At 41.1% G+C, this 16,404-nt stretch overlaps 1 protein-coding gene across 1 annotated transcript in view; it reads right to left on the bottom strand.

Moving 5' to 3' along the window:
- The window catches only part of ITPR2 (inositol 1,4,5-trisphosphate receptor type 2), a 263,492-nt gene that overhangs the window by 74,401 nt on the left and 172,687 nt on the right, over positions 1-16,404 (bottom strand). Inside the window, exons 38-42 of the mRNA XM_054188393.1 lie at positions 5,718-5,826; positions 3,860-4,047; positions 2,553-2,736; positions 1,702-1,958; positions 580-780 (exon numbers count right to left, since the gene is read on the bottom strand). Coding sequence (XP_054044368.1) covers positions 580-780; positions 1,702-1,958; positions 2,553-2,736; positions 3,860-4,047; positions 5,718-5,826 — 939 coding nt within the window. The remainder of the gene's footprint in view (positions 1-579; positions 781-1,701; positions 1,959-2,552; positions 2,737-3,859; positions 4,048-5,717; positions 5,827-16,404) is intronic.

Here is a 16,404-nt window from a genome sequence, read left to right as displayed (position 1 = left end):
GGATCAAATAAAGCAGCAAGTAACTACATTCTTTACCTTTCTATACTGCCTCAGCATGGCACTAAAGAGACATCTACCAAAAGTCACAGCTATGCGACTTAAAAAGACTGCATCAAGCAAGGCACAGAAGATTAAAAGCATGATCTTTAGTCTCATCCATGTCACTACTGTATCATAATTAAAGATGCTGATAAGTAGTATAACAGGATAGTACGTTAAACTTTGTGGCAGTTATGTGAATTAAGGGAAGTAAATGTTAGCAACCTGTATAAACACCAGCAACAGCAAAATGTATGAAAATGAACAAAATGAGATTATGTATGCAACGTACTTCCACAACTTTGACTTGAAATCCAGTCTCACAAAGTGAGGTTTAAGCCATGGACCCACTGACATTAAGACAAAGTCTCTCCAAAAGGACTGGAAACCCTCCATGTAAGCAGACATACTACAAGAAGAAATTATATTGAGTTCTGAACTTAAAAGGATTGCTCAGGTCTTACGGAAGCTTGAAACGTGTTAAGCATCACCACACATTCAGGCATAGTCCTCCGTATCCACAAGTTATTTGAGCCCTACCTGATTTTCATGGCATGGACCTTGGCAATATTCAGTCAAGCTTTCCAGCGTCTGATTCACAAGAGCCACATTCCTCTCATTGATGTAAAGCCCCAACAAGCCTAGCCCGCCTGTTGTGCTTCCACAGATACAGTCCAAAAACTGAAGGGTCTCACAAACAAGGTTGTAATTTGTTTTATTGTTCTGATGTCTTAAAAAATTCTGGTAGATGGAGAAAAGAAATGCCAAAAAAAAAACCAACAACAAAAAACCAAAGAGAGTTAGGGTCAAGTCAAATACACGTTCTTTTTTCTGAACAATGTACAACCACAACCACTATACCTTAGGTACTGAAGTACACTACACTGTAGAAAATATATTATGCCTTAGTGCAGTGAATGAGAACCATTACCTGATTAAATCAGTAGAGAAAGAAGGTCTTAGGAAAGTGAACTTCACAAACATCTGCACTGGCCTTAAATGTCTTATACACGTCCTGCATACATTCCCCGTCCATCTTTTTATTATGACCTTTCTCATGGAAGCTTCTTGGCCCACGGCTGAGCAGGTATGGTGGCACATTATGACTGCTCTTTGGCTGTGTCACTGCAGAACAGTAGCTTAGTTCAAACCACCCCCAACGCTGCTTAAACACTGCTGGACATGGCACTGAGGTATATTTGCAGAAGATTCGTTTTGCAAAGGTTGCTATGGGGACAGTAATTTCTACCAGAGGAACTGACAGCAGGCACACACATAGCATCTTAAAGCCTTCAATCGTAATACCTAGGGAAAGGAGCAGTATCCAAACTTTGCCCAAAAACTTCCTGTGGTCTTCAAGCCTGTGGTAAGCGATCCACCGTTTGTGAACAGAAACCATAGTAACAGGGACATTTAGACACTTCTCAATTCCATGTGGCTATGCTGCAGTCCCCAAGCAATTCTGAGGACATAAACATGAGCTCAAACAGAGCATGGAAATGATTCCTGAAAAGGATTATTTTATCCCTTGGACCAAAAGAACACAATATTTTAGACACCCCTATTCTGCAACAGGAGTCAGGCATAGGTATGTTTTTCTTCCCTTATGAAGTTCCAGGTCCTGTAATACTTCTTTTGCAGCTCAGCTCAAAAACACTTTACCTGGAGCTCTCGGTTGTGGTTCTCGCACAGCAGCTGAAGAAATCTCAGTATGGGCTGCATGATTGCAATGGCAGGGCTCATGATTGCTTCTTCTGCGGACTTCTCTTCTGCATTTGCAGCATCTGTTCCTGAGCCCATAAGATCTATTTCTGGGTCCATTTCTCTTCTATACACAGAGTAAGCCTTGGATGTTGCAGAAGATGCTTCTGTTAACTGTCCTTTCATACCCTCTTTCAGATGCAGGGTTGAATCCTTTACTGAAAAGAAGATAATTTTCCTTCATTTTTGAAACTCTTTCTGCTTTTTTGATTAAACAATAAGAAAACAATAATAGTGAATGCAACTTTGTCTTTGTTGGTGCCTAACTTTTCAAAGACCTCTAGGCAACTTACAAAGAATATCAAAGCAACATTCATGCAGGGATAGCATGTTCCAAATAAACCACAAACCAGAGTGAAACAAAACATTAAAACAAAAAGCCCTACTATTTCTCTCCATATACAATAAATGATGAGAACAATGGAAGGACCACAGGGTGGGAAATCAGTTCCTGCACTTGCTCTTGTGAAATAGGCCCATTAGCAGCAGCCTCTACTTCTGCTTCTCTAAAAATACGGTTCTATACCTTCTACTGGTGTAAACTGGCATAGCTTCACTGATTTCATCAAAGCTAATTCCTTGTGACCAGCTTAAGAGGTGGCCTATAATTTAGAGACAAACACGCAAAAGATGCGAATTAGCAATGATTAATATTAAAGCTTATTGATCAGTGCAACATACCATCAGTGGTGCAGTACAGGCACTCTGAATATAATGCGCTTCTCCCCTCTTTTACGTGGGTGTCTCCTTACCTCTCTTTTTGGGAACAGATATGGTTAGGTCACTATCATCATCTTTCTTTTTGCTCCCCAAATCAATGGTGTTCACTGTCACTGTCGATCGTATCTCCTGCTGAGCAGCTTTCATGCGGTCATAGAGGACTTTAAAGAATTTTTCTGACTTTTTTTGCTCCTTCAGTTGCTGATAAGTTGAATACTGCAAAAAAAAATATTCCTTAGATATCAGTCTTCTAAAGAAGAAGAAATACAAAAATAAGCTATTTTTCGTGAAACAAATGATGAATAATTACTTCACTTATACAGAAGAAATGTTGGCCAATGCCTGACCAGTTCTTTCACAAAGTGATATACAAGGCTGGTAACAAAGATTGATGGTAACATTTGTAAATTTGGATAAAATGGTGAACAGTTATTTGCAATCTTTAAAATGCCACAATATTACACCTGAAGCTAAATTACTTTGTGACACTCTCCATTTCTCCAGGCATTCTAGAGCTCTAATATTCCATCTGAAGACAATAGTGAAAAGTAATTGTTATTATGTAACAACAAGTGGAAGCATGAAACATCCAATGTGTAATATTATAGCTTAGATTATTTACATTATTTGTACTTCACACAGAATTGGAATTAATATTTTAGGTTATTAAGTCCAGTCCCGTAGTATTACTGTCCAGCAGGATGAGTACCATTTGCAACAATTTACAAACTCTGTCTTAACATAGAAGCCTTTTACAGCCCCTAACAATTCATTTTGGAAAGCTGAAACAAAACCTCACTTCTTTAACATTTTCTGGACACTCTCTAAGGGTCACAGATGGTATTAATTGGCTAAAGTTGGGTAAGAGGGATATGATTCACAAAAACTAGAATCTGTAGTTTAAAGCAGTTATTTGCTATGGAATGGGATACGAGTCTTCTCAACGGCCGGGTTTTCTCTCTTCAGAGATTTTGATAAATGTCCCTATACACTTCCAGAAAACAATTTAATTTTTTTTCTATTATAAACTTGGAAACATTGTAATTTTTAATTTTGCAAAGAGAGATATGAAATAACTGGACACAATGCTTGTATGGCAAAGACCAGATTAAAAGAAGCACTGTACTACACAGAAAGGGACAGTTGAAAAATATTTTCTTCTGTTGAAGAGTCTATGCTATATTACATAATAACAGGGCATATTTACATTTGTATTATAGGGATACGTATTATAGTGATAAACTTTTCACAGAACTCACAGCAAAAAGGTTCTTTTTGTTTGCCTCTAGACTACATGTATTTGAAAATCAGTATGTGAAGAAGTAAATGAAATAAGTACCTGTGTTTGCGTATTTCCACCTTCAAGCAACGCAATACCAAGTAAAATGCCTTCTGAGAAAATTCTGTCATTTTTGGTGTTTACTATAACATCTATGACGAGCTCTGATGCACCTTCTTTATCCAGAAGGCACTGAATATCGAACATGGTTATGCCAGACTTATCTGAGTCTTGTCCTGAAAATCCGCCTGCAAATTAGACAAATACATACCATTCATGTTTGTTTCATGTATGTATATCAAAATGAATTTATTAGTAACGATAATTTTGTCTTATGCACACAGTAGCAATGTAATAAATTTAACTTTTAAATTCTGTTTCAGGCAAAATTCCCCTTGACACAAACAAAATTTTTGTGTGAAACCGCAATGTTGGGCTCTAAGCATAAGAAATAAAATGACTCCATGAACCACTGTTCTGTCGTGATATTCAGACAATAAAGAAGTTGGAAATGACACTGACTTGTCCACCGAAACCCCTTTTTAATTCCACTGCTGCATAAGCTAAACTGTGTGTATGGTCAGTGCTCTGAGACTACTTTTAAATTTGCTTTTCAGTCTCAGGCCTAATCTATACAAAGATTGGGTACCGGTAAATCCCCTCTGGTTACGGGTATGACCTTCTAGCTAAATGCTTTTGCCAATATAACTCCTAGACCACTACCATCGTGATGACATTCTTGAAGAACAGAGACTTAGTTAATCCAAATTAAAGGTGTGGTTTGAAGGCATTTTGTTAATTTGCATTAGCTCATTAAATCAACCATCTTTTATTATCACATATTATCATCTTTCCTGCTATACTTACTTTTATACAGGTGTAACTGCATCTACTTCATTAGAAAAAATATAGTACTGCTTTAATCAGTCAGTACTGCTTTAATTAAACTGATTTAAATGGTTGAGAATTTATTTGTGATGAAGCCATACAAACACACACCCACAACATTTTTAGAGAGAGAACTAAAAAAAATAGTAAAACTTTACTCTCCTGTTTGTTAGGGAAGAAAATTTCGTGTACGGGATATTAAGACTGTGAACATTTCCAGTGTCTACGCTGAAATAGTCGAGGAAGATCAGTTGGGTAACGTTTGGAAATGACCACAAATCTGGGCATGCCTTTAATGTATGCTGAAAATGCAATGGCAAGTATTTTGACCTGGCTCTATATCTAGCTTCTGCCTCGTTTCTGATGACATACATTATTTTGGGGTTTCTTAGAAACCACCCTACAGTAACTCCCCATGGCTTCTATAACAGAATCATACAAAAAATTAGGTTATAAGAGGCCTAATTAGAGGCCATCTACTCAAACTTTCTGCCCACGGTAGTTACAGCTGGTTCGTCAGACTTCTTGGCTGGTAAAGTCGTACCAAGAACTGACACATTCTGCAGCTTCTCGGGGAAATCTGTTCCATTGCCTAACCAGTATGTTGGCAAGCAGCTTTTCCTTATATCTTTTATTTTTTGTATATCAATAAAGGGTCTGGAATTTAAAAAAATTTCTTGGTTTCCAGAAACAGCAACATCTTCGTTTAAATATTTTGTGCTTTGCTGAATTTCTGGATGTGGATTTACTGGCAAATTACAATGGTGCTATCAACTGGAAATTAATGGAAAGATTTACTGGGGGGCATGGGGAAGTCCGTACTTTGCTACTGTCAAATACACACCAGCCATCTGAGACAAATGCATGCAACTTAAAAATAGGAAAAGTCTGATACTACCTCTGTTCTAACTGGTTACAGTACGTGTTTGATTTATTTACCAACCGAATCCCTGGAGCCCTTCCAATGTGCCTATTAGGAAAAAATGGTGCTGCTCATTTTGTTCTCTTTAAATTATCTGTGTTGATTTACCTCCCACTTGTGCAGTTTTGCTGTAGCTGGCAGACAGAGGCCCATTCATACCACTTCCATATTCTCCTTTAAAGTAGCGATACAGGAGTATTTTCCTTAAATTGTTGCCCTTTAAGATAAAAATAGAAGAAATCAGAGTTGTGGCCAATTTTCTTTGTTTGAAAAGTACGCTGTTTAACATAGATACATAATTTATTAGGTCTTTTTGTTACAGTTAGTAAGTATACAAACAGTATAAAGTTGTCCAGAAAATAAACATCTAATGGTCTTACCTAACAAATCTCATGGGAAGAATTCTAAAATACCGTTGTATAAACTTTCTTTGAAGTTTCTTTGAAACTACTGATTATAAATAAAATACCTCCAACTCAATACTTCTTACTGTCTATCTGTAAGATGTGTATATTGAAACAAGTTCTACAAAGAGTCAATATTCTGAAGTCAGCGTGTCTGTGCCCTACCCTGCCATGGCAGTACTTTCTTCCTATTTTTTGCAGCTGAGTAGTATCACTCCCTTTTCTCTGATCTCAGATAATTCAGTTGATCATCTGGAAGAAGCCACATCACATGAAATATTAAAACAGAGATATGACATTTGATAGAACAGCTTAAAAAGCATTCCCTGTATCTCCTTGTTCCTTTACTTCCAAAACCACAACCAGTCAAAATTTGCAGTCAGCTCACTGAAGATCTTCCCTCTCATTTTGGTTATGTTCTGTAACACAAGACATGTTGAATTAAGAGTCAGGGGTACCAATTACTTGGCATTTTTATTTTGCCTCCAGTCTCCTGGGAACACCTGCAGTCAACATTTAGTTTTGCAGAGGCAGAAGGTGACACAACAACTGTAGGTGTATGTGTAACCTAAAATTTTATAAAAAAAGAGTATAGCAAGGTCTCTCATGATTACCACAGAAGGGGAAAAATTGTTCACTTAAACAGCTTGGCAGTAAAATGGGACAACTTCTTCCTTACTTTTACTCACCTAGTGTTTTTAATGAAAAACGGATCTTAAAAACATGTGCACCAGAAGCATTCTCAGAACTTACCAGCTCACCAGCACCTGCACATTAGTGCAACAGTCAACTTTTTGCAATCAAAACATCTCTGTGGCCACCACAGACAGAAAGCAGTGGCAAAGCAAGTCCCAGACACACCTCAGGACGCACTGTTTGCACTCCCACTTCTCTGTAAAATTAGCAATATTTCCAAGAGCAACCACACCCCACAGTGGGGCTTCACGGACCTCAAGGACAATGGGTTTGTGCACCTCGAACAAGTGCCAGAATGCAGGCACACAGAATATGTGTAGCCTGACAACACAAACCAGCCCTTCTTTCCTAGTTCTCCCGTTCTGATGTTAAAAACATTCTATACAGAGTTCCCGCAAACGGCCAAGAAAAGTACAAGACCTACAGTAAAATATCAAAGCTATAAATACAATGGCTGCAAGAAAAATAAAAAGCATCACCTACACATCTGCAGTGCCAGGGAATTTATTAGTTGGATTCCCCAGGTGAGCTTAAGCCAGCGTTCTCTACACTACAGAGAAAGACAAAGAACCAGAAGTCTCTGAGGACCCCACACAGAGACAGATTCTTTCCCAGCCTAGTTTGTGATGGTGTTTAACCCTGCTTGCATGGACAAAGTATGCTAACGAAGCTCATAAGAAATTTCAAGATGGCTAAGAGCACCAGCTCCTCCTGTTCAACGTTGTGTCTCTAGCTGTGACCAAACTCATGTCTTAGAGGAAAACAAACCTCATTTTATCTCATGAAGATGACAACCATATTACTGAAGAGAACCAGAGTTCCCACCAGAACTAATAAATATAGACCAAGGAACAGGATAAAGTCCCTTTTCAAATTCTCTCAGGCATATATATCACAGAATCATAAAACTGTGTCACACAAATAGGATCACAGAGCAGAAACCCTTCCTAACTCCAGACTAGGACCCGATCCAGAACGGGCACTGCATTGAGACGCGATCTTTTAATCAGAAAGGCTGGCATTTGCCATACCACTTGATTAACCACTCAGCTTGAGGCAACATCCTCAACCAGCAATCTCTGCGGTCTGTTGATGACTAACAGCGCCATAGCAAATTATATAAACAGTCACAGTGCAGTCACGGGAAGAAACACCAAAAGCCATCTATATATAGTTAAGAATAATACCCGTGGTCACAAGCTTTACTGCTCAATCAAAATGGCCTTTATTTTATCAGGAAGAACGCTTGGGACCATGGAATAGCATTTAACTAGCAAACTGAATGATTTAGCGCTTGGGTCTTATTGCCTGGAAGCAAGCAACTGTTGGCATATCTCAGCTCTTCTTCCTGCCTTGTTACCTTCAAAGACACCAGGAGAAGCAATGATATGAAGATGTTTCTCCAGCTCGCTATGGAACGGGGAATCCTGCTCCACCCATATCAAAACTAAGGCATGGACTTCACTTCTCGTCCCAAAGAGCAAGTCTTAATTATTTGGGTTCCTGCTCTCTCTCACTCCCTCTCTCAACCTCCCACAAATCCAGACAACACTTACAGTTCTCAGAAGCTGAAGTGTCAAAAGTCAAGGACAACACGTTTCAAACGCAGGAATGTAGTAGAACCTCTGCTTTGCCTGACAGCTGTGCCAAAAACATGCCCTCAGACTAAGCCCACATATTTGTAAGCTAAGGATCTTCATCCCCTTTGTGATAACCTTGGGCAGCCACAGGACCTTCCCAAGTCTTGTGAAACTAGCTGCCACTACAAAGAGCAGAAGAACCCAGCACTAGGAGCCGGAGCTGAGAAATGCACAAATGCCCATGCAACATATCAGAAACGCCCGTCACCTCTAGCACATAACCGTGTGAGGCACCATGCTAGAAAATGCTGGAAAGACCCTGCTGCCAGAAAAACTGCTAGTCCTGCTGGCATAGGTGTCTGGGTATGCTTTTATGGGAACGCCAAAAAGCATAGTCAAGAACAGCCCCATCATGCGGACGAGACAAACTGCTGCCAGGGCGAGACAGCCATGCCATTGATGTCCTTGTAAACAGTTTCCTCAGTACAGCCACAAAATTAACATTGCCCAAAAGCAACTGATCACAGCAGTAGCATGAATAAGCAGTTTGCAGCAACTGTTAGTGACACTCACATTACTGAAGCAGAGGCCAAAAATAAAAGCACACGAGGCAGCACAGCTCTATCTTCCCTGACTAGTTTCGACATGTGGCAGAAATCGCGACCTTCCAAACTGAATCTCTCCTCTGCTGGCTACAATACACTTTCTTTTATACCTCTTATTAGGGTATGGAAGTGGCATGTAAACATCACTCAGCTGACTGCAATCCTTCTTTAATGGCTAGGACATTGTATAGCTTTGAAAAAAAAACACAATGAAACATAACAGTCTTATTGTTACCCATGAATACCACTGTATTGTCTCTAACAAAAGCTAGGATAAAGACTGAGGGCAGAAGAAAGCAACAACTGGTTATTGTTGTTGCAATTTTAAATAGCTAGGGATTGACAGACAGAAGTTTCCAATGGGGAAAAATTATTCCAATAGGAACATGTAGACACAAACAAATTACGTTTTCTCAGTCCGTATTTCATTATACTAGTCAGTCTTTAAGCTTGATTTAAACGCCTTAATACAATGGTTTACTCACTTTCCTTCTCCGAGCCTGCAAAAGCCTGGTTCCACGTAAGGACGGGGTGTTCCGCACAGGGAAGCAACAGCTGAGAGAGGTATGTAAGGCTTATCACAGATACCTGCATCAGCTCACTGTATAACACTGCCAAAATTTACTTGTCCTGTCTCATACAACTTTGCATATTTCTTAAGGAACTGGAATGGTATTTGTGATGTTTAGAGGCATGAACTGGATGATCTGGTGATCACTTCTGGTTTTCACTCTACATTAAAATAATGAAGTGGAAATGCTCAGATGATCAGTGATAACACAGAAAGGGCAGCCACGTCCAACAAATATTTCTATGATACAGTGGACGATTTTGTGAGTGTATTTCAGTATTAATCCAGAAGGATGCATGAAAATTAGGCATGTTAAATCTTCAGATTTGAATAACTTGCAGACAAGTATATGAGAGGAGCTGGCTGGGATTTCTGGTCTACTAACACAGGTTTTCAGAAAGTTTGGAAAAGATACAAAATCCCAGAAAACTGGGAGAAATCTAATGAGCAACGATACTCCTAAAAAAGTACACGGGAGTACATTTTATACTTTTTACTGATCAAACCCACTGCATTGAGTTTGGTATCAGTTCTGTGAAAAACAAATAAAGACTGATTTTGAGCTCCGTTACAGAATCACAGAATGACAGGGGTTGGAAGGGACCTCTGGAGATCATCTAGTCCAACCCCCCTGCCAGGGCAGGGTCACCTAGAGCAGGTTGCACAGGAACGCGTCCAGGCGGGTTTGGAATGTCTCCAGAGACGGAGACCCCACCACCTCTCTGGGCAGCCTGTTCCAGTGCTCTGCCACCCTCACAGGAAAGAAGTTCCTCCTCATGTTTAGGTGGAACTTCCTATGCTCAAGTTTGTGCCCATTACCTCTTGTCCTGTCCCCGGGCACCACTGAAAAGAGCCTGGCCCCATCCTCCTGACACACACCCTTTAAGTATTTATAAGTGTTGATAAGGTCCCCCCTCAGTCGTCTTTTTTCCAGACTGAAGAGACCCAAATCCCTCAGCCTTTCTTCATAAGAGAGGTGTTCCAGTCCCCTAATCATCTTGGTAGCCCTTTGCTGCACCCTCTCCAGCAGTTCCCTGTCCTTCTTGAACCAGGGAGCCCAGAACTGGACACAGTACTCCAGGCGTGGCCTCACCAAGGCAGAGAAGAGGGAGAGGATGACCTCCCTCGACCTACTGGCCACACTCCTCTTGATGCACCCCAGGATGCCATTGGCCTTCTTGGCCACAAGGGCACATTGCTGGCTCATGGTCATCCTGTTGTCCACCAGGACTCCCAGGTCTCTTTCCACAGAGCTGCTCTCCAGCAGATCAGCCCCCAACCTGTACTGGTGCGTGGGGTTATTCCTCCCCAGGTGCAGCACCCTACACTTGCCCTTGTTGAATTTCATAAGGTTCCTCTCTGCCCAAATCTCCAGCCTGGCCAGGTCTCTCTGTATGGCGGCACAGCCTTCCGGTGTGTCAGCCACCCCTCCCAGCTTTGTGTCATCGGCAAACTTGCTGAGGGTGCACTCTGTCCCCTCATCCACGTCATTGATGAATATATTGAAGAGAACTGGACCCAGTACTGACCCCTGGGGAACACCACTCGTCACTGACCTCCAACTAGACTCTGTGCCCCTAATCACCACCCTCTGAGCTCTGTCTTTCAACCAGTTATCTATCCATCCCACTGTCCATTCATCTAACCCACTCTTCCTAAGCTTCCCTACGAGGATGCTGTGGGAGACCGTGTTGAATGCCTTGCTTAAGTCAAGGTAGACCACATCTACCACCCTTCCCTCATCTATCCATTCAGTCATGCCATCATAGAAGGCTATCAATCAGATTAGTCAGACATGATTTCCCCTTGGTGAATCCATGTTGAGTACTTCTGATAGCTTTCTTTTCCTCCACATGCCTTGAGATGACGCCCAGAACGAGCTGTTCCATCATCTTTCCAGGGATGGAGGTGAGGCTGACTGGCCTGTAGTTCCCCGGGTCCTCCTTCTTGCCCTTTTTGAAGACTGGAGTGACGTTGGCTTTCCTCCAGTCCTCAGGCACCTCGCCTGTTCTCCAGGACCTTTCAAAGGTGATGGAGAGCGGCCCAGCAATGACTTCCGCCAGCTCCCTCAGCACTCTCGGGTGCATCCCATCAGGACCCAGGGCCTTGTGAATATCTAACTGATCTAACGGATCTCTCACTTGATCCTCCTCAACCAAGGGGAAGTCTTCCTCTTTCCCTGTTACTCTCTCCAAAGTCTGGGACTCCTGAGGGCTGGGACGAGCAGTAAAGACTGAAGCAAAGAAGGCATTCAGTAACTCCGCCTTCTCTGCAAAATTAAAGGAAGATACTATAAACCGATGGCAGTTATAACACTGGCATCATGTTGTAATAATTGCATCAATATGGGATTAAGAAAAAAAGACCTCCTCAAACTTCTGAAGATCATCTTCCGGTTTTGCTAATAATGAAAATATCACTCTGGTAAAGTTTTATAAACTGGTGGTGTGACACAATCCTGTAAGGCAAAATTTTTGTTTAAGTAGCCTCACAAGTTAATAGCTTAATAGCTAAGTGACTGACAGAATTCAACATGCAATTTAAAGTAAGAAATCATAAACGAATGTATGGGCTTCCAATGGACAACCTCATGGAGTATTTATTGTCTGTCTGATTTTTTTTTCACAATGAAATGGAAGAATACAGAAAATAATTATTAATAGCTTTTAGAAAGGACACAATAAGAAAAGGGGATGAGGTCCAGTCACCAATATCAATTTAGGCATCACTTATTAAACTGACTAGAAGCAAACAATATGAGTCTCATTATATCCAAACCTCTTTATATCTAGTTATAGACATAATAACAACAAAATGCAGAACACCAAAAAAAATGGTGGACTCTGTTCTAGGAGGCCATGACTCTGGGGAAGAATGGAAGCTCTTGGAGAAAAATCAGTGGAATGACAACTCCCCAAAACCACACGATTCTGGAAAGGATAACAAGCTATTATGTATGCTTCATGAGACTATCTTACTTCTCCATGTGCAGGGACACGTTATCGTAGGAATCATAGAATCACAGACTGCATTGGGTTGGAAGGGACCTTTAAAGGTCATCTAGTCCAAACCCCCTGCAGTAAGCAGGGACATCTTCAACTAGAGCAGGTTGCTCAGAGCCTCATCAGGCCCGGCCTTGAATGTCTCCAGGGATGGGGCCTCCACCACCTCTCTGGGCAACCTGTGCCAGTGTCTCACCACCCTCATTGCAAAGAACTTCTTCCTCATGTCTCATCCAAACCTACCCAATGTCTAGTCTAAACCTACCCTGCTCTAGTTTAAAACCATTGCCCCTCGTCCTATCGCTACCTGCCCTTGCAAACAGCCCCTCCCCAGCTTTCTTGTAGGCCCCCTTCAGGTACTGGCAGGCCGCTAGAAGGTCTCCCCAGAGCCTTCTCTTCTCCAGGCTGAACAACCCCAACTCTCTCAGCCTGTCTTCATAGCAGAGGTGCTCCAGCCCTCGGATCATCTCTGTGGCCCTCCGCTGGACCTGCTCCAACAGGTCCATGTTGTTCTTGTGCTGAGGGTTCCAGAGCTGGACACAGTACTCCAGGTGGGGTCTCACGAGAGCAGAGTAGAGGGGGAGAATCACCTCTCTCGATCTGCTGGCCACGCTTCTTTTGATGCAGCCCAGGATGCGATTGGCCTTCTGGGCTGCAAGCGCACATTGTTGGCTCTTGTCCAGCTTTTCATCCAACAGTACCCCCAGGTCCTTTTCCGCAGGTCTGCTCTCTATCTCATCATCCCCCAGCCTGTATTGATAACGAGGATTGTCCCAACCCAAGTGCAGGACCTTGCACTTGGCCTTGTTGAACTTCATAAGGTTTGCTCGGGCCCACCTCTCTAGCTCGTCCAGGTCCCTCCGGATGACATCCTGTCCCTCTGGCCAGACAACCACACCACACAGCTTGGCAAATTTGCTGAGGGTGCACTTGATCCCACTGTCTATGTCGTTGATGAAGATGTTGAACAGCACCGGTCCCAGTACGGATCCCTGAGGGACAGCGCTTGTCACCCCTCTCCATCTGGACATTGAGACATTGACCACTACCCTCTGGATGCGACCATCCAGTCAGTTCCTTATCCACCGAACAGCCCACCCATCAAATCCGTATCTGCATAATGAATACTGCATCACACGTTGGTGTCCATAATTCAAGAAGAATGCCGACAAACTAGATTAGGTTTGGAAAAGCTCCACAACAGTGATTAGAGAATAAAATAATGCCTCCTCATGAGAAATTCAAGGCTTTCAATCTACGGAGCTTATCAGTCTAAACACAAAATACATGAACTCTGTTTGAGTATCTACATGAGAAATCTGATAATGGATGACTTCAGCCTACAAGAGAAAGGTGTAACACACTGGTGAAAAGCTGAAGACAAATTCAGCTAGAGAAGAAGCAGAGGCAGCTGGGTTATTCAGTTTGTGGGTTATGAATTTTATTTTTATTTTATATAACAGTAACGGCATTTAGTTATTTGAACAGCTTAAGAAGAGGTGTGATAGTCTCTATTGCTGGCAGTTACTAAATCACGACTAGGTGGCTTCTCAGACAGAAACTATTTGAAGATCTTGTGGTCTGCATTAGGAGAACAAGCTAGGTGACAAAAATATGTCATCTCACATAATCTATGAAAACATCACGCCAGCTTTTCCTGTAGTAAATATAGATGAGGTTAGAAGCCTGGCTTTCTATGAAAGGCTGTTTAAAAAACACCTACTTCTACACATTTCTTCTCATCATTTATAAATGAAATTTCTATTATGCTTGGTCTGAGTGTCTGCTTCAGGATGATTTTTTTGTTGTTGTTTTTCACACATTTTCAAACTATTTTGTTCCCTTATTTCCCTTGGAGACATGGTAGAAGTAGTTTTGTGCAAGTGGCTTCTGTGAAGACAACATGCATGGAATTTTTATAATGCTTTAAATTAAGATTCAACTTGCTCTTGGAATGTAAGATGGCACAGACATCTTCTCGTCTCCAAAATGGATCAACTGAGGCACACAGCTACCACACACAGTGCTGCACAAGCACGAGCTTGGAAGAGAGCCCCAGATTCTTGAACCTTACTAGGTCCACAAAGTGGAAAATTCTGTCTTCATGATGCCAGCAACTTCCAGGGGGTTTGGGAGCTGGGGGATGTTGTTTGTTTTGGGGGGTGGGTTGTTTGTTTTCACACAGAGTGAGCTTTTTCCTGGTTTTGATCTTTTTGCAATAAGACGTTTTCATAGCCAACTGATAGTTGAAACTGATATATTTTCACCAATAAAATATGATACCCAACAGCAGAGTTATTTGCACACTGGGGCGTTTATTCACCCGGGGAAAAAGCACTTTTAAATATGAGGTTGGGTCAGCTGGTGTCCAGCTCTGCTTCCACTAAAATCAATGGGAGATTTGCCAGCAACTTCAGTAGGAGACGGAGGAGACACATACTTTGCCTGGCAAAAGTTTTTATACAACTCTAAAAAGAAAAAAAAACAAAACATGCACCAGACTTCATGACACAGTTCTCCTACGAGAGAAGGACTGGCCACCCACACCTCTCAGCTGTCTCTCATTAGGCAGAGACGCCCCACATTTTAAATGTGCCATTGTTCAATCCTACAAAAATCCAGTATTAATCCCACTTATCTTAGTACAAATGGCCTACATCACAAATGCTAACTGATAAACCTGAGGTTGTAAGTAGCACAGAGATTCATTAGCAGTTCAGATAAAATAGTGAACCACAACCGCGACCCTTCTCTAAAACCAAACTACAGTAGTTTAAAAAAGTAATTCATTCTTTTTAGCAGTCTTTTAATTCTTCTTTCCTTTGCAGTTCCAGGTTCCATAGAAAGCTGGAAGCTTAGCTGCCAAAATATTGCAAAACAAATGCTATCGCCCAGGCTATTTTCAATATGGATAGTGAAAAGAATACTGGACACATTGCAAGAAAACCAGTTTTTGCCTGATAACTGTCCAATTCTGCACCGTGAAGAAACTCAGGAAAGTGTCATAGTAAAAGAAAGATATTTTTTTTTGGCAGTATCTCTAAAAAGTATCTCCATTATGAATACAGCAGGAGAGAAAAACTGCTTGGATTACTGAAAACTCAGAATTGGGGCATTCAGACTTAGACTGAGAAAAAAATAATACTAAAAATACAGTTGGATTTTGTGTATTATAAAATTTTACTATTGGCACAAAAAATATTACTAGCTGTCAAATATACTTTTTTTTTGGCCAAATCTCTACATACGTGTATATATATTTATATATATAGAACAGGTCTTTGTTGTGGGAAAATATTATTGTTAATATCTCTCACTTGTCCTGTTGCTCATTTGGGTACATGGTTTCCATCTGTAGTCATAAATTGTGCATTTACAGAACAGATCATGTCTGCACCTATGTAATTTTTCCTTTACAACTTTCTCCAGTACAGTACAAAGCATTGGGACACACAATAACCCAAGTTCTCCACTACTGAAAGAAAACAATGTAAGATTTTATCATGATTATTCAGAAGCATTTATGACTGCACCATCAATAACATACTGTAGAAAAAGACCAGATCTGAAAAGCATAATTTTCAAAGACTAAAATTATCTAACTCTTATGCTGCAGGGGGTAAACTTTCAAAGTGATGCACAGGGAGTTACGCACACAAATCCTATTATTTGTTAACAGGATTTCTGTGTGGAACTCCCCATGCTCTGCAAGAAAAAATTACCCCTAGGTATCCTAATGTGACTATTTACCAAAACAGACACTTAATTTCCAGATGCATACTTATGAGCACTACTGTGCTTTGACGTTTTAAGAGCAGTTTGAAACAGGTAGCTAGGGAAAAATAATAGAAGTGGCCAAATAGTATTTTCATTACATTATTCTGTTTCACTGTGTTGCTATCATGTTGAACTTCAGAGCCAAAGCATTACAGACACC

The sequence above is a fragment of the Rissa tridactyla genome, chromosome 1 (genome assembly GCF_028500815.1).
Source record: "Rissa tridactyla isolate bRisTri1 chromosome 1, bRisTri1.patW.cur.20221130, whole genome shotgun sequence".
Lineage (NCBI taxonomy): Eukaryota > Metazoa > Chordata > Aves > Charadriiformes > Laridae > Rissa > Rissa tridactyla.
The sequence above is the reverse complement of the archived record's forward strand: the minus strand, read 5'-3'. Positions and strand labels throughout refer to the sequence as shown.